The sequence below is a fragment of the Macaca nemestrina genome, chromosome 6, assembly GCF_043159975.1.
Source record: "Macaca nemestrina isolate mMacNem1 chromosome 6, mMacNem.hap1, whole genome shotgun sequence".
Lineage (NCBI taxonomy): Eukaryota > Metazoa > Chordata > Mammalia > Primates > Cercopithecidae > Macaca > Macaca nemestrina.
Genome location: NC_092130.1, coordinates 146,837,020 through 146,856,685, shown reverse-complemented (window position 1 = coordinate 146,856,685; position 19,666 = coordinate 146,837,020). Strand labels below are relative to the sequence as shown.

General features: G+C 40.0%; 1 protein-coding gene across 1 annotated transcript in view; it reads right to left on the bottom strand.

Moving 5' to 3' along the window:
• Positions 1-79: 79 nt before the first annotated feature.
• LOC105473046 (solute carrier family 45 member 2) overlaps positions 80-19,666 on the bottom strand; it is a 40,438-nt gene continuing 20,851 nt past the window's right edge. The window contains exons 3-7 of the mRNA XM_011726621.2: positions 18,584-18,909; positions 8,093-8,236; positions 7,066-7,189; positions 2,648-2,859; positions 80-304 (exon numbers count right to left, since the gene is read on the bottom strand). Coding sequence (XP_011724923.2) covers positions 80-304; positions 2,648-2,859; positions 7,066-7,189; positions 8,093-8,236; positions 18,584-18,909 — 1,031 coding nt within the window. The remainder of the gene's footprint in view (positions 305-2,647; positions 2,860-7,065; positions 7,190-8,092; positions 8,237-18,583; positions 18,910-19,666) is intronic.

The window sequence follows — 19,666 nt, the reverse complement described above, 5'->3', positions numbered from 1 at the left end:
TTCAGAGCTGCAGGAAATGTTAACTTCCTGCCATGTGCTTCTCTGTGTCTGAGGTTAGGGTCATTGTCTCTTTATTGACCTAATTCACGTATCTAACAAAGAGAGCCACAAAGCAACAGCCTATCAGTGCCACCGCAGATGCTGTGATCACCACAATGACGACGCTCCCAGCTGTGTTGACCAGAAAGCCCAGGCCACCTCCGACTAGGATCTGAGCCAGCTGCACCATGCAGGTGAGGGTGGCACAGTCCATGCCCTTCCCTCTCACGCTGTTGTCTGGATGCCTTCCTGGAGCCTGCTGCCTCTGCAAAGGAAGCACAGAAACACCATTTGACCTACAAAGAACTGTCATTTAAGGGCACAAGTCAGCAAAACTTTTCTGTGACCAACCAGATAGTAAATACCTTTCGCTTTGTGGATTATACAGCCCTGGTCGTAACTACTCAACTCTACTCTTGTAGTGCAAAAGCAGGGGCAATGTGGAGCTGAGTTGCCTTTCCAATATAGATTAATGGACATTATTAGCATTTGATTTCAGGGAATTTTCATGAATTGGTGATGTGGAACTGAACTGAATATTGATGGCTATTAGCATTTGATTTTATGCAATTTTCATGAATTGGTGATGTGGAACTGAACTGAATACTGATGGGTATTAGCATTTGATTTCAAGTAATTTTCACTTGTTACAAGATATTAAGCTTCTTTTGAATGTTTTTTCAATCATTTAAATAATTAAAAGGAATTCTTAGCTCACAGACTGTACAAAAACAAGTGGTGGGCCATAATCAATACAATGTAGTGGATACTTAATAAATATCTTATTCTTTTCCTTTCTTAGTGTTAAAAATTCAAAGATTTTAAGAAGGATGTTGAATTGCTGATGTCCTTAAGAGAAGCAACTTTAAAAGGCATTTCTATCTTTTAAAATATGGTTGCTACTTGATTAATATAATGTTTGGTTAATATTTGATATTTGGTCTGAACTGGTTGATAACTTTGTCATTTGTGGCATATCTCTTATGTGCTGGGTCTGGGTTTTTTTTACTTGTTACTTTATTTCAACCTCAACACCTCCCTAGATGCACATGTTATTATCATTCCCCCCATGGTAACAATTATAATACTAGCTATCATATTTTGAGTCTTTGTCAGGTGCTAGGGGGCACCACACTAAGCGCCTCCGCTATCTTGTTTGCTTTTCTCTAAGGTAAATAACATTCTTTCCATTTGCCTCATGAGGAAACTGAGGATCTGCAAGCTTAAATGATGATTTCCTACACTATTAGGCAAAAAAAAGCATTATGCTGAAAAACTCTCATCTTCGAATAAGAAAGGAAAATAAGAAAACAGATTTACATTTGCTTGGTTTTTATTTAAAAATGCTGGAAAGATTAACAAAAAACCTAGTAAGAGTGGTAACACATTGAGGTTGGAGGGAGATAGTAAATGGTAAAGGGAGCACGCAGTGTGCAGTTTTGTATATCATTGTGAATATATTATCTCACTTAAAAATGAACTCATTCTAAGTGCTACCTAATAAACAAATAAATAACATCTCCAGTGTAACGCAGCTTCCAAGTGAAAGAGGCAGGATTTGAATCCAGGTGTCTCTGAGCTTGAAGCATAGGTTTTCTTCCCCCAGTACCATGTAACACTCTCCTTGGAGGGACAGTTTTTTATGATAACTATCCCATTAGCAGCAACATCCCTGTCATGCACTAAAACCTTGGTGACAATGTTTGCCAGGGGATGAGGAAAGCCACAACTCTTTTTTGAAATGTTTTTACTCCTGGTGTGGCTCTGCCCTGCTGCCAGATCAAATGATGAAAAACATGGTCAGAATTATAGTCTCATGTTTATGTGTTCAGTGTTTTTGCAGTTTCATGCTGAGCTGGATTAAACTTGGAGTTATCTCTGTAGCTTTTATATCATTGCTCCAGTTAAGGAACTATAAGCCTATTTTCATGGGAAGAGAGTTGCAATTTTGATAAGAAGAGGTGGTAATTTTAGAGTGGAAATACCAACTCTGTTACAGGCATTGATTGCTTAGGTGCTTGTTCACTAGTTGAGTTCCAAGGTTTAAACGGCGCAGGTTCTGCTCAGGGCAGCAAAGTGGGGATTACCACCCATGATTCCAGCTTTCCTTCTCGCACATGGGGTCTGACTTACTAAAATCTGGAATCTATTGCCTAGGACTTTCCTAGCCTCAACAAATAATGCCGAGAAATTCTACCATGCACCTCTGCAGGTAGGGAGACCCTTATTGTGGGTATCCAGAAATGCTGCAGGTGCACCAGGGAGACCTATGAAGTGGTTATAGAAGACCTGGGTCCCTCTTTTTTGTCTCTGTGTAATTGTAGGCTGGTTTCCCCACCTCACCAAGCCTTCTTTTTCTAATCAGAAAAATGGGAGTAACACTCCTTGCCCTACAGCTCCCTAAGTGAGCAGGGATTGAGAGTAAGGACCAGAGAGCTGGGCTGCCCTGGGCATGCCTGTACCAGATCATGATTGCAATTGGTTGGGCTTTTGACTGCTGCCGTTTCAAGAACCCTTATTTTCCAGCTCTGCTCTACACATTGAAATCCTCCCCAGCCTTCAGATGAGTCTGGATGTTACCCAAGGCAGAGGTTCAATGACAGCACACCTCCTTTTCTTCCTCGCGGTGGTACTCAGTAATGAGGTTAAAGGGCACGGTGTACAGGGTGCTGGACATCACACCAAACAGGCTGCACAGGACCAGCGTGGAGTAGACATTGGGGAAGAGCCCAATAAATCCTGTCCCCAGGCCAAACAGCAAATATCCCATGAAGTAAAGACCCTTTAATCCAATGTAAGATACCAAAAATTTCTGAAAGTCTGTGGGAAGAAGAGAGGGAGAAATTACAGCTGGCAGTGCCTCACAACATTTAACAATTTCAGACAATCCTTTATTCTGAAGATTCACTTTTTTGGACGTCCCTTGATACTGAGCCAGGAACAAAAGAATCCCCTTATCTGTGGGTTGAAAACAGCTGGCTTTTGGAACCATTTTAAAGACCTTTGCATAAAGGACAGCTTGAAATTGCCTTGCTAGGCTGATTTTTTTTCTACAAAGAAGAGTCTGGCACTGTTTAGCAGACAGCTGGATAGCAAAAAGAAGTCAGAAAGGTGGTAGAAAAGCTGACCTAACTATGGGAACCTGGGGCTGCAAGAAAAGTGTGGGTTATTCTGAATCAGTTGGGCTGCGGCTCCATAGGACCAAAATAATAACACAGGCCTATCTTGGCCCTATGACCCAATGTCAGGTTGGGGAAAATTGAAACAACCAAAATTTACAGAATGATCTAAGCCCCCACCTGAATGGACTCTGCACACCTGAGAAGGAGGTAAAGGATGTGCAATTATCTGAAGACACTTTCCCTGACTTGCCAATCCTTCCCAGGCTGGTAAGGGGCTCCCACAGCACCCAGCATTTCCTCATTGCTGGCTCCCTAACTCTTCGTAAGCAAGTTCCTTGACTTCTCAAAACCCCAGCTTCCTCATCTGAAAACTGGGAATAATAAAACCATCTTTTGGAGTTGTTGCCAGGATCAAGTGCGATGAAGTGTCCATGAAATCACCCAGCCTAATGCCTAGCATGTAGAAAACATGCAATTAATGTGGCTATGGCTATTGCAACAAAGACAGGCTGAGCTGGAGATAGCTGACTCTTAACTGGATTTCTCTTCTAGCAGGTCAGCTTGGCTTGCTTGTATCAGTATAGTGGTAGAGCTAATTTTTAAAAGTGAAAAATTCTGCTTTAAAACATTTTACAAGGTTTTCCACAATGGCAAGAAAAATCCCTAAATTGCTTTTATCTTCCTTTCTTAATCGGTTGTTTTTAATTCACACATTCCTCATCTCTCCCCTGCGCCATTCTCCTGGAACACAAGAATCAGGGGATAAATAACAGATACTTGAAATGTGGCTATTCAAGAATGAAACTTTCCATATCTATTCATATAATTATTGGACTTACAGCTTGTAGACAAGCAACCTTGTTTGCAGTACATTCGAATCAATTATAAAACTAAACACTATCTCACATTGATTGAAGACAAAGCTCTGACAATGACAAGTGGGCAACATTGCTTCCTCTATTAAACTTATACCACGCCTGGAGGACTGTTGTTAAGGTTGAGAATAAAAAAATGAGAATAAAGCTAGATAAGTTTCTGCTTGCTTAATAATTATATTTATATAGAAAATGTAATCTAAGGTGTCTCAATACCTAAAAGATACCATCAACACCCATTAGGGAAATGCTCTTATCCAAGTGTGTATGCCAGCAGAGGAGAAGGCAAAGTAGGATAAAGAGGTACTTGGAAACATAAATAACTTCAATACAAAGACTGAAAGTCTGGCAAAGAATACTTTATTCACAAAGATAATCAAATGAACTTCAGGGCCAAGCTTGCATTGCCCTCTGGTGGTTCTGATACCCAGTGGTAGTCATATCATCACACAATGCCTCTCTTCAGGACTGGGGGGAAATTATAGATTTAAGCACCAGCTATGACTAGTAATGTATATTATGGTATGAACAATTGGCCATGTCTTAGTACCTAGAGTTGTTACTCTAATTGGTATACGTGTACCTACTGTCTACAAAAGGAGCTTGGAAACAAGTCCCTATCATCTTTCTCCACCTTAGCAGCCAGATTGTCCTGCCAACCTCCACATGGATAGAAACTGAATCTGCTCCTGATGTTATGTGATGAGTCCAAAATAGAGGGTAATATCATGAGCTCTGGAAGGAGAGGAAAGGATTGATTCTGCCCAGAGTGGGTTGAGGTGCAGGGAGAAGAAAACTTGAATGATTTCACTGAGGAAGTAATATTTAAGTTGGGTTTAAAACCATTATTGGAAGTTCTCTAGTTGGGGAAGTAGGAAGAGCAGTTCAGGTAGAAGAAACTAAAAGCAGCAGCAAATACACAGAAATGAGAAAGTCTGCATAGTGGGTCACTGACAGTAGTTAATTGACATGGGAATGAAAGAGGGCAAAGTATGAACTAGGCCGAACTGTGAAAAGCTCAGGAATTTGACTTTATCCTTTGGGTATGGAGAGCCCCTAAAATCCTTGAGCAGAGTTGGCTGGTATTTTATAAATAAAATGTTGATTTGAATTTACAATGGTAGGGATCCAATAGATTTATACATTAATACAACTCTGGAAAACTATTCAACTAATAATTTCTTTTGTAACTAGAAAGCCTTTTAACTAGAAGTGACCTAAAAATAACATGCTTTAAAGTTTCAAATGGCATAAAATTTATGTAGACAAGACTGATGGAATGTAATCTAGTAGGGATTCCTTGAGGAAAAAGAAGTTTAGATTGACACATTTTTTTGTGTGTCAAAAAAAAAAAATTACAAAGATGAAGGTAGGGCTGGATGTAGTGCCTCATGCCTGTAATCCCAGCACTTTGGGAGGCTGAGGTGGAGGATCACTTGAGTCCAGGATATCGAGACTAGCCTGGGCAATGTAGACCTTGTCTCTCCAAAAAAAAAAAAAAAAAAAAAAAAAAAATTAAGTTAATAAGCCAGGCACAGTGGCATGTGCTTGTGGTCCTGGGTACTCAGAGGGCTGGGACTTGCTTGAGCCCAGAAGGTTGAGGCTTCAGTGAGCCATGATCACACCATACACTCCAGCCCAGGTGGCAGAGTAAGACTTTGTCTTAAAAAAAGAAGAAAAACAGACCAAAAAAAAAAAAAGAATGAGGGTAGTAGTAAATAGTCCCCTCAGTCCTTGAAATCATGAAGGACGTAAGATGGAAAATTTACCAAACCCTTTTAGTCTAGCATTCTTTCATTCTATTTTAAGTGCTTGAAATCTTCCTCCTGGAATTTTTCTTAGTTTGCATACTCCAAGAGGAAGAAAAGAGTTTGCTAAATAAATGTAAGCTTTAAGCACTACTATTTGAGTATCATAAATTTTAACATAATGAAGGTTGTGGTTATGTGATTATTGGGCTCATCAACTTCTTGCATGTTTATATGAGGTCCCCTTTTCCCAATTGTGCTCACTGTTTAAGAGATCTTGAGGCAGGTTTCCTGCTGTGCTATGGCTGGGTAAACGGAAGGGGAAGGGGCCTTCACATACATCCGCCCTTTCTCCCCACAAGAAGCAGGCTGACGGTGACAGAGTGAGTCCCCCTGAGAATGGTAACAGGGATTCTCCCCATCTCTTCTCACTTCCTTCACCCAGGCCATATCCTTGCTGTCCCCTGGACCTGTCCAAAGCCCAGAGCCCTGAGTTGGGGGTCAGTTATTCTTACAATCTTGCAGAAGAAGAGCTCTTTATAATTAGGAGAACTGCATGTGTTTTTCAGGCCAGACTTTTCACTTAATTCAATGTATACAGAACTTGGAGATATCCACACACAGTAACAAGTACAATGCAGCCTATGAGATGCCGTGGAGTTGTAGCCCAGCCACTTGGACTTATGCAAAGACAGTAGCAGAAATCCCTTTGTTCAGTGTCTTTATAGCTGCAACTTAGGTGAGTGGAGGTTAAGAGGCTCAGAAAAGCTGGCACCTGGGAAGGAAAGCCAGATGTCCCCAATCCTGGTGTGGTGCTCCTATAACCTACCCAGCTACACATCTGAGCTAAGGTCATTTGCATGCTGACTTTGTCACCTGTCATGTTAACATCGCTTCTCTTCTGTGTCATCTACAAATCTGATATGCCTGTCTATGAAATGCCACCAACGATCTTGCTCCAGTAGAACATGAACCTGCTGGGACTCATCCATCCAACACTTCATCTTGTAAAGATTCCCTTTTATTTCCCAGAGAAACTTGATCAGGAACCCACTGATTCCAAGTGCAAAGTAATCAGTGAGGAAAATGACCCCTAGAATTCATGATGATAAAAGGATGCTTCCTATGGTCCTTTCTAAGGTAATAGTTTTCCCTGACGTCCATAGATTTATTAAGAATCTGGTATTTTAAACAGTAGAGAATACACATAGAAATATCAAATCCAAGTTGTGCTAGACCAGAAACTTTTAGAAGACATCCTTAGGAGAGAGAGAGCCTTACAAGAATAAAGTGAGGAAAACACGGAGTTGATGCACAAGCCCCAACATCCAACCTCGACTCCTCTTTCGTAGATGAGAAACTCTGTGGAGTTGTGGGCACTATAGGGATCCCCACCGTACACAATCTGAAAGAGAGGTTGGAGGCTGTTGAGGTACAAATGCAATGTAGTAAGAACCCATTCTCATGCACTCTGCTTCTCCACCCCTGGGGAGCAAATGTCCCTGCCTGAGGGACCCTTTCTAGAGTACAGAGCTGATGCTGTCATGACCAAGTCGCCCCTTCCATCCTATCACATCTTCAGTCAAGGACCTATCAGAAATCTAATGCTTGCTGCATCAGGTCTCAGCAACACTCTCTCGCATCCTTAACATTCCTCCTTCCATCTGACAGCTGGTCCCACCTTACTTAGGTAATCCCACCACTCATCTTCTGCTACAGTCAATCGGCTTCTGACTCACCTCCACATGGGCCATTCCTGTTCCTGCTTGGAATGTTTTCTCCCTCTCTCATACTCCTCTAACTCCTACTAACCCTTCAAGGCCCAGACCATACTGCACCTTTTTATTTGTATTTATTATTATATTTTATTTTTTAAGACACAGGGTCTTGCTCTGTCACTCACAGTGGAGTACAGCAGCACAATCATAGGTCACTGCATGCTTAAACTCCTGGCCTCAAATGATTCTTCCACCTTGGACTCCGAAAGTACTGAGATTACAGGCATGATCCACCATGCCCAGCCTGAGCCCTGCCCCTCCTTCTTGAAGCCTGCCGTGATTGGTACGGCTCACATCAATTTGCCCTATTTGTTGCATTTGATTAAATACTGGCAGGCTTTGTAGTGTGCTCTAGTTGTCCAGGGTATAGTGGCATGTTTCTAGACCTGTCTGTAAGCCAGCTTCTTGATGGTACTCTTTCCTACATTCTTACTGTGCCAATCTTAGAGGATAACCCAGAAGAACCTCAACAGGTATTAATGGAGTAAATGATGTGTAACAGTGAGTGTGTGCACAGACACGTTCATTACCTGGCCCATGAAATCTGTGAAGAAAAGCATGTTGGACAGGAAGGCCGTCCATCCAATGAGGTGGCTGATGCAAAGGTAGCGGTAGTGAGAAGGCATGCTCACCAGTGCTCTCAGCAGTGACTTTAATGTCATTTCCCTGCAAGTCTGAAATAAAACATGAAACAGAGGTGTGACCTTCACTGCAGAAACTCAGCCTGCTAAGGGAGCCAGAGCGCACAGCCATATTATGTATTTGTCAGTCAGCCATCACACGAAGTGTCACTTTTCCTGGACATGGAACTAGGTTTCCCTGGAGTAGACTCACAGGAGGTATTCTGTTAACCGTGAGTGACGGCTTAGCAGTTTCAGGCCCAGAATGAGGCTTTGGACCCAAAGGCAAAGAGAATGAGAATGACGCTAGCTTCAGGCCAAGGTGTAGGAGACATTGAGCATCCTATCTCTGAATGACAGAACTGCTACACAAGGACAAAGCTCACAGTCATAAGCCAGCTCTTAGATGATTATAATTCTTGGGTCTCTTAACTATGAGAGCACAGTAGGCAAATCCAAGATGTCTGTCATGATCTTGGTCCCCTAATGTCATCTCTGTGATTATGTGCTGTTACATGGCAAAGGGATTTGCAGATATATTAATAATTAAGGTAACTAGTCAGCTGACCTTAAGTTAATTGAAAGGGAGATTATCTGGGTGATCCTAACCAAATCCCATGATCCCTTGAAAAGTACAGAATTTTCTCCAGTTGGTAGTAGAAGGGAAAGTCAGAGCAACTCAAAGCATAAGAAATGCCTGCTTTGAAGGTGGAGGAAGCCACATGAAAAGGACCTGAGAGTGACATTTAGGGGCTGAGAACAACTCCAGGCCAACAGTCCACAAGAAAGCAGGGACCTCAGTCCTAAAACCACAGGGAACTGCATTCTGCCAACATCCTGAATGTGCTTAGAGGCAGGCTTCTCCCACTGAGCTTCCAAATGAGAATACAGCTCTGCTAACACTTCGACTTCACACTTGTAAGACCTTGTGCAGAAAACCTAGTGCAGCTCACCCAGGCCTCTGATCTACGGAACTGTGAGATAATAAACTGATGTTGTTTTAAGCAGCTAAGTTTGTGAAAATTTTTTATTTACTAGAGCATTAATACAGAGAGCCAGTCAGCTCCCTGTTCTTAGCCAGCTGTCTCCACCCGGGTTATTTCTCTGGATTCTAATGATAGCAGAAATGTGTTAATGAGCCCTAATTGAGTTAGAAGTAAGAACAATGTAGAACTCAAATATATATATTTATACACACACACACATGCGCGCGCGCGCACACACACACGCGCGCGCACACACACACACGAGGGGTCTTCAATATGTTAACGGAAAATGCATACTATGAAAAAATTATCTATGGATTTCAAAAAAATTTTTGAAGCAAAATAAACTCATACTAACTTGCTATAGTATGTCTGAAGAAGATTTAGTTTGAGGCACCAAGAAGGATAAGACATCAGTTTGAAAACAGCCCCTAACAGAGCCACGTGAATTCTACCAAAATTGAAGCTGGAATAAACATCACTTATGGTGAAGCTTTGGTGGAAGAATGGTGAAATCACATATTTTTTTTTAAGTTTATGAAGACAATGTCCCAAAGAAATCAGCGGTTTACAAATGGATAACTCATTTTAGGAAGGAACCAGATAGTGTTAAAGATGAAGTCCTCAGGGGCGGACCATCCACATCAATTTGCAAATAAAAAAGTTAATCTTGTTTATGCCCTAATTGAAAAGGACTGACAATTACTGGCAGAAACAATAGTCAACACCATAGACATCTCAGTTGGTTCAGTTTACATAATTGTGACTGAAAAGTTAAGGTTCATCAAACCTTCCACTCAATGAGTACCAAAAGTATCGTGCCCAGATCAACTTCAGACAAGAGCAGAGCTTTCAGTGAAAATTTTAAACATGTAGGATCAAGATCCTGAAACTTTTCTTCAAAAAGTTGTAACAGGAGATGAAACATGGCTTTATCAGTATGATCCTGAAAACAAAGCACAATCAAAGCAATGGCTACCAAGAGATAGAAATCGTCCAGTCAAAGCAAAAGCAGACAGGTCAAGAGAAAAGACCATGACAACAGTTTTTTGGGGAGGCTCAGGCATTTTGCTTGTTGACTTTCTGAAAGGCCAAAGATTGATACTATCTACTTACTATGAGAGTGTCTTGAGAAAGTTAGCCAAAGCTTTAGCAGAAAAACACCCATAAAAGCTTCGCCAGAAAGTCTTTGTCCACCGTAACAATGCTCCTGCTCATTCCTCTCATCAAACAAGGGCAATGTTGTGATAGTTTTGATGGAATATCTTTAGGCATCAACTCTACAGTCCTGATTTAGCTCCTTCTGACTTCTGTTTCATAATCTTAAAAAATCTATGAAGGGCACCCATGATTTTTCAGTTAATAATGTAAAAAAGACTGCATTGACATGGCTAAATCTCCAGGACCCCCAGTTCTTTAGGGATGGGCTAAATGCCTGGTATCATTGCTTACAAAAGAAAGCAATGAACTCAATGGAGCTTATATTAAGAAGTAAAGTTTATTCTTTTTAAGTTTTATCTTCTCATTTGATTTTTCCATTGACTTTAGGAAGGCCCATTCCACACACATATATGTAAAAAATGAATATATAGGCCCCTGATTATTTAATTTAGATTTAAATTAGGTTAAAACCAGAAGCTATAGTTTTTTTGGTTTCAGAAACATGGAGACCATGAGAAACTTTAAACTATTGATACAATTGTTTTGAAATACCAAGAATGATAATAGCCTTTAGCATCTTGTCATATAAGAGAAGAAAGAAACCTTGGGAATATTAAGTGATTAGCTTCCCTGAAGACACTGATACCATAAACATCAGATGAAATTTGGTAATGGGTCTTTCTTGTCATATTTTTATTTATTCTGAATCATGACATTGAGTACTGGCTAGTTTATAAGACAGTCTACTGAGATTTTCTATTTTAACTGTAACAGCATATTTTTTATACTTCTTAACCTTATATAATCATGCATTTTACTTCTTTGTTGTGGAAAATTATATTCACCCATTTTAGGTCTGTTGTGTAAGTTGATTTTTTCAAATTCATCAGTCTTGCAGTATCTAGCCCGCTGACCATAACTATAGTCATTTTCTGATAATAAGTGTTAAACACTACAGGCATGTCCCTGGATTGAAGGAAAATAACTGTTTTTCTGCAAGTAGAATATGGTACCTGTAAAAATAAATGATTATAACAGAAATGAAGTTCAGAATTACTACTTTTTCCTCAACCACAGAAAGAAGCAGCTAACAACATAGCCCAAGAAACAACAGCCTGGTTTTCATGCCTCCAACTAGATGATTTGTCTTCACTTTCCTTCCTCTCTTTCCAAAAATGCAAAACTGAGAAAGTGAATCTGGCCAACAAGTATTCAGCCTCATTCTAAATATTAATATATGCTTCTGACTTATACATAATTTTCAGCCTGCTTTCATTGTTAGCCTAATTTGTCCTTTCTTCTAAAAATAAATATGAGCTTTCAAAATGCGCCTAGTGTTTCTGTAAAAGCTGGGACTGTAAATATTCAAAGCCCCTTTGTATATTGTAACTCAGAATAAAAACTCAGCTGGCATATTATTCCTGACTCATCAATTCCCTTGTAAAACCCTTTTAATTATTCTGAAACCTTGGGAGTTGTTTTACTGCATTTATTTTGTACCACTGTCAGCTGTAGACTGGGTGGTGATGAATTTACAAGCAAAAAAGGTACAGAGTCTATCAGGGAGAAAGAAAACTTCACAAATGTGCCCTCAAAAGGAGACTATTTAAATGTTAAAGGGAGCAACTGATGGCATGGAGGAATTGGAGATAGATTTTATGAGATCTGGTTTAAACTTGTGAAATAATTCAGCCCTCTTGCCATTAAAAAAAAAAAAAATTGTTCTTAAATTACACAGCCACCCTTATTTTGGAAAGCAATGTCTTTGGCAAGCAATAACAGCCCTGCAGCCTTGGCCCTGACCCTGGAAACATGCAGACTTCTTTTGCTTGACTGGAGACCTCCCAGGGCACACATTTGGAAGAGAAGTGCGAATCCATGGCTTTGAGAGTAAGATGTATTACTCTGTGCTTTATTCTTACTTTATCTTTTTGTCTTATTTTATTTGCTTATTTATTTATATTTTTAGAGGTGGGGTCTCACTCTGTTGCTCCGATAAGTGTGCAGTGGCATGATCACAGCTCACTGCAGCATCAAACACTTGGGCTCAATGCATCCTCCCACCTCGGCCTCATGAGTTGCTGGGACTACAGGAATGAGCCACTGCATTGGTCTCAATTTGTTTTTTAAACCAAATAATGAAATCATTCAGAGCCTGCAACATTTTTTATGTGGCCCCTACTAGAAAGTTCGTAGTATGTTGTATTTATTTTTGTACTCGTGTGGGAGTTCCATGCCTTTCAAAAGGCTTCCACTCAGTTGATTTCATTTGATCCTCACAGTAGCCTCTGAATGGGTGAGACAACCCCTGTCTATGCAACTCTTGGAGGAGGAGTCCCAGTCTATCTAAGGGGATATCAAAGAGGCAGATAACCTATCAGGGTGTTATCTGTTATCACGTATATACTTATCTTTAGTAAAACTCCATCTTGTTTTGTTCCCCAAACCACCACATTATTTTAAAATTTTTGCTTTCACATTATTTGATTACTTTTTTCCTTATTTTTTATCTATTATAGAAATTTTGGATGTATTGCAGAATTTAAAAATAGAAAATTAGAGCTTCCTGTGAGCCTATCATCCAGACTTTTCATTTTTGGTATTATTTCCTTTCCATTTTTCCTCTATGTATACAGCTTTGTTTTCTCCCAAAATAAAGATTGTTTTGTGTATGTAATGTATATTTTACCTGATACATTTTTATTAAACCTTCAGAAACATATATTTTTAATGACTGCATGAATTTTATCATATAGATATTCCATGATTCTCTGGCTGTCCTGCATAAATGCACAAAGGGCTCCAGTCCAACTAGGAATCTTAGAGTTCTGGTTTGTTGGTGAAGGAGGGGCAAGGAGTATAGGTATTATCCACCAAGCAGCCTGGTGTCAGGAAAGAGGGTTGAGTCCAGGCATTAGGAGACCTAAAATCTCATATTTTCTCCACTTGTGTGATCGAGATAAAATGAAGGCTTTATCCCAATGACCTCATAGTTCCTCCTTGCACTCTTATAGTTATGGAAAACACTGCACTCATCCTAAAATAGGAGCTACTGTTGGAATCAGATGAATAGATTACTCTCTTCAACTGCATTCTCCTATCAAGTGGCATGGGGAGAGGCAGGTTGATGTGCTGTGGCAACTCAATTCCAAGGCAGTCATGGTGATAGAATGAGGCCTTCTTTCAGCAGATCATACTCAACCATTTTGCCAATTCAAACATAAGCAGTGTCGAAGTTTACTTTTGCATTTATTTTGGAAAAATGCTAAGCAAATGAACAGAGTAAACAATACTGGAGGAAGCGCTTGATCTCAAGGAAAAACTACTTACAGAATTTTATAACTAACAGCTAAGATGTATTGCTTTTATTCATATACATAACTGAATACAAAAAAATTAGGTCTTCTACTGACTATACATAGCAAAAAAAAAAAATCCTTAAAATACCATTAAAATAAAGTACAGTTTTTAGTTTTGTAAACCACTTAGCTAAATGTAATGTGGTATCCTAGATTGGATCAGAAAAAGGATATTACCAGAAATGGGATAGCTGGATCAAATGGTAGTTCTACTTTCAGTTCTTTTTCTTTTTCTTTTTTTATTGTACTTTAAGTTCTAGGGTACATGTTCACAACGTGCAGGTTTGTTACATATGTATACGTGTGCCATGCTGGTGTGCTGCACCCATTAACTCGACATTTACATTAGGTATATCTCCTAATGCTATCCCTCCCCCAACCCCCCACCCCACAATAGGCCCTGGTGTGTGATGTTCCCCTTCCTGTGTCCAAGTGTTCTCATTGTTCAATTCCCAGGTGAGAACATGCAGTGTTTGGTTTTCTGTTCTTGCAATAGTTTGCTGAGAATGATGGTTTCCAGCTTCATCCATGTCCCTACAAAGGACATGAACTCATCCTTTCTTATGACTGCATAGTATTCCATGGTGTATATGTGCCACATTTTCTTTATCCAGGCTATCATTGATGGGCATTTGGGTTGTTCCAAGTCTTTGCTATTGTGGATAGTGCCGCAATAAACATACATGTGCATGTGTTTTTATAGAGCACGATTTGTAATCCTTTGGGTATATACCCAGTAATGGGATGGCTGGGTCAAATGGTATTTGTAGTTCTAGATCCTTGAGGAAACGCCACACTGTCCTCCACAATGGCTGAACTAGTTTACAGTCCCACCAACAGTGTAAAAGTGTTCCTACTTCTCCAAATCCTCTCCAGCACCTGTTGTTTCCTGACTTTTTAATGATTGCCATTCTGACTGATGTGAGATGGCCATCAGGGAAATGCAAATCAAAACCACAATGAGATACCTTTCAGTTCTTTAAGGAATTGCCACACTGTTTTCCATAGTGGTTGTACAAGTTTACATCCCCACCAGCAGTGTAGAAGTGTCCCCTGTTCACTGCATCCACATCAACATCTATTTTTGTATTATTGCCATTCTTGTGACATATATATGTGTGTGTATATATATACACACACACACATATATATACATATATATATATCACAGTTTTTTTTTTTTTTTTTTTGAGACAGAGTCTTGCTCTGTCGCCCAGGCTGGGGTGCAGTGGCCGGATCTCAGCTCACTGCAAGCTCCGCCTCCCGGGTTTAGACCATTCTCCTGCCTCAGCCTCCCGAGTAGCTGGGACTACAGGCGCCCGCCACGTCGCCCGGCTAGTTTTTTTGTATTTTTTAGTAGAGACGGGGTTTCACCGTGTTAGCCAGGATGGTCTCGATCTCCTGACCTCGTGATCCGCCCGTCTCGGCCTCCCAAAGTGCTGGGATTACAGGCTTGAGCCACTGCGCCCGGCCCACAGTTTTTTATTCACTCTTTGATTGATGGGTATTTAGGTTGGTTCCACGTTTTTGCAATTGCGAACTGTGCTGCTGTAAACATGAATGTGCAAGTATTTTTTATATATATGATGGAATAGTACTCAGCCATAAAAGGAATGAATTAATGGCATTCACAGTGACCTAGATGAGATTGAAGAATATTATTCTAAGTGAAGTAACTCAGGAATGGAAAACCAAACATTGTATGTTCTTAGTCAAAAGTGGGAGCTAAGCTATGAGGATGCAAAGGCATAAGAGTGACACAATGGATGTTGGGGACTCAGGGGGTAAGGGTGGAAAGGGGATGAGGGATAAAAGATTACAAATCGGGTGCAGTGTGTACTGCTTAGGTGATGGGTGCACCAAAATCTCACAAATCACCACTAAAGAACTTACTCATGTAACCAACCGCCACCTGTTCCCCCATAACCTATGGAAATACTTTTTTTAAAAAAGGACATTAGTAGAAAAACGGTGAAATTCAAATAAGTCTGCTGTTTACCTAACAGTACTGAAGCAGTGTTAATTTCTTAGTTTTAACAAATGTACATGGTTGTCTATGACGTTAACATAAGAGAGAAGCTGGTAAAGCATAGATAGGAACTCTCTCTACTATCTGCAACTTTTTTGTAAATCTAAAATTATTCAAAAATTAAACTTTGATTAAGAAAACAAAATAACACATAGGCACGCTTTGCTAGGTGACAACTCCATGGGGTAGAACAAGGGCTCTGGTGTTCACTACAGTCTTCTGATGCTCAGCATTGGGTCTGGCAGGGGTAACTAATAACTATTGAATGAATAAAATAATGTACAAGTGAATGAACCATGCACACAGTGCAACCCATTCCAAGAAATCTTATTGTTCACCCAAATACACCCTCCTCTTTATTCCCTGTAGTCAGTAGTCAGCAGCCAGATTAATATCAAAAACAAAAAAGACCAAAAAAAAAAAAAAAAAAAAAGCTAACATCAGTGAGTCCTCTGCCCAACTAGTTTTGATGGACCTCCATCATCTACCTAATAAAATTTTAGTTCTTATGCTGGCATTCAAAAGCATCCAAAATCTGTCTCCAATTTGCTTTCCTAACTTTAGTTCTAAAGTTACAAACTCTATGATCTACAGTACCACTTACACTTTCTGCAAATATGCTTCACGCTTTTAAAATATTTTTTTTAATATCTGTGGCTTTGCTGATGCTCTTCTGTCAGAATTATTTTTCCCCAAAAATATCTATTCAAATCCTAACTATCATTCAAGGCAGAACTCAGGGGCGATCACCTCCATGACCCCTCTCTCCATTTATTTAGGCACAATCCTTCCCTCTTTAAAACTAAAAGCAATTGTTATTATGCCATTTGTGGCCACCTTGGAAATGTGCCATTTGTGTCACCTACTGGAGAAAACACAGTTGATCGACAGCTCCGAATTCTGCCTTTCTGGATCCATTGCTCCTGTTCCTGCCAAGGAACTCTGTTCCTGTACCTGTTCCTCCCAAGGTCACCCTTTTCCTGGCTGTTCCCAGATAGTGACTAAGCAAGACAGCGGGTATTAGTGCTAGCCTGTTCCTACAAGGGTTGGGACTCCTCTAAGGAGCAACTTTGGCTGGAGGACTCCCATTTGGCCTGGGTGAAGCTTTCTTGGAACTTCACTGCATCTGAGAGGCTTCCTACCCTATCCTCTTTCCTTTCCTTTCTCCTTTCACAGGTGTTTGACTTACATCAAGATAAGAAGACTTTCCCTTCCTATTTCTACTTTCTCCACCTTATCTTTCATGCTGTTTTCTCCAATGAATCTCTTACATGTCAAATCCTATCTTGGTGCCTTTTTAAAAGATCTGAACTGATACATTGTTTCTATAGAATTTACCATGTTCTATCATGGATTATGAGTCATGATATAAACGACTTATTCCACCTGTTTGGCTATAAATTCTTGGGCATATAGACTGGACATTTGTCAGTTTTATGGTCCCCAAATATCTAGTACAGCACTTTGCACATACTCAGTACCCCAAGCTGTTTGTTAAATGAATAATGATTATAATGTGTTGATATACTTACGTGAAGTTTGAAAAAGTGTCTTTGCATGCTTTTTCTTAGTTGAACATCCTAACAATCCTAGAAAATAGACTGGCCAAATCAACAAGAGAAGCTGACCTCACAGGAAGGTGAGATTTACTGAGCTTGTCTGAAAGTTGTTGGAGTCCAGATTTGTGTCCCCCGTTTGTGTTTAAAGCACTCAGTGTTCTGTCCGGGTCATAATAACAAGACCTAAACCCAACAGCTTACTATGTGGTAGCAAACACTCTAAGTAACTTTACATGGATTAGCCCCTGCGACCTGCACAAAACCCTTGTAGGTAGATGGAATCATTTTCTCATTTAACAGAAATGTAAATGCCCAAAGTCATGCAATCCAGAGATGGTATAGCCAGGATTTAAGCACTGCGCTCTTTATCTTTAGGTTCCCCTACAGTAAGTAGTTATTTGTGATTCATTGAATGAATAACACAGGTCAGCAGCTAGAGGAACCAAGATTTGAACTTAAGTCTTCTACAACCTTTTGTCAATCAAGGAATCCTTTGTTCTATATCCCTGAGGTTTTAGCATTCAATTTTAGCTTGAAGGTAAATGCAATTACTTCCTCTGTGTTGTCCAATAGAACTTTCTACAATGATGAGAATGTCTTACATCTGCACCGTCCTATATTTTAGCTATAAGCCTATGGGGCCTTTGAACATTTGAAACGTAGCTAAAGCAACTGAAGAAATGAAGTTCTAATTTTATTTTTATTTTAATTTAAATAGTCCCATGGGATTATTAGCTACTATATTGCTCAGCTTCATTCTAGTCTCTTCTCTGATCATTTCATCTGAACGTGGTCTCATTTCTCTGGCAGTTAGTTGAGTTTTATTTCAGATTTTAAGCTGATGAATTCTCTGTGCAGTTCACTTAAAATGAACTAAAATATCCAGTCAACTCATGACAGGTAAATTCAATATGCCCAACTCAGTCACCAACCCAAGGATGCTACCATTTGGAGGAAAAAATTTCTAATTTATGATCCTAATCTAAGAGGATATTTCTTCTGGCCTAAGGATGATTTTAGCCTTCTCTTGTGGCCTAACCTTTCTCAATTGGCTTCATCTTCCTTGGTTGGATGCTCTAAGAGGAGTAAGATACAGGATGACCAGAGGAAAATGCAGACATTTTTCTTTGACATATAAAATTTTAATTCCAAGGGATGATAGCTACTGGGAATTTGGGAATTCAGTTAGACTCCACAAAACTCTTCACATCAAACAAACACACAAAACAAAGAATTTTTTTAAAAAAGAAGAGAACAAAGAGCAAGAATATTTTTCCCATGTAAAGAAAAAAATGTTGCATCTTTACCTGTTCAGCATGATTTTTGTTTTTTGCTCCCTGCATTGCCAGCTTTCGATTTACATAACCATTTTTAACTTTCTCGATAGAACCATACTCGTACATTCCATCTGATGACAATGGAGGGTCCTGAGGGGTTTGCTGTGGCGGAATGCCCTTTGCAACATCTGTAAGTGGGGCTTCAGAGATACTGCACAGATGAACAATAAAACACAAAGTGAGCACCAATGCAGAGAAGAAGAACATGACCTGGAATTCTGTACCCAGCAGTCTTCCCAGTTCCAGATGGGCCCAGTCTATAGCACCCGAAAGGTAACCCAGGGCACCTCCGAAACCTGGAAAGCAAAAAAAGCTGTGTTAGCATATTTAGCAAATTATTGTTCATTTTCCTCATGCATAGACACTCCCCTTCAGTGGGAAAACTCCCTAAAGACAGCAGAGGCAGCCTGGAGATGATTGGAAAAGCAATACAGCAAGAGGCTGAAAAACACGCAGCCAGGCAATGTGGATTCAAGTTTTGGCTCTAGCATTTACTTGGTGAGACCTTGGGCTTCCTCACCCAGAACATGGAGGTAATAGTAGAAGAGTAACCTACTCTTAGGGTCATGGTTTGAAAATAGAAAGTGTTCAGGGCCAGACACATAGCAAGGACTTACTAAGTATTGCTACCATCAGAGATACTGTGACCTTTCCAAAGTGCATTCTCTAGACTGTTTTTGAACTTAAATTTCTCACCAGAAAAAGCCCCAAAGAAAACCAATTTATGGCAGCAATAAAATTAAATGACTTGTAGTTTCTCTATTATTAAGCTTCCTGGGATGACGTAAGCTTGCAAAGTTCAAACACCCTCAAAAGCTGTCTTTCTTCCTCTATTAGAAGCTAAAGGTACTTGTTCCCAGTTGATAGCTGGGAACAGGAAATAATGAGAACAAAAGTTTACACACGAATTTTTAAAACTCCTATTCTCATTTCACAGGACTCCAACCTGAGGTCTTTTTGGTGCTTGTTTTATCTTCTCAGGCTTAAACATAGTGTCACTTGAGGGATACTGAGGAAAGGCTCCTCAAAATCTATCCCACCCTAATTATCTGA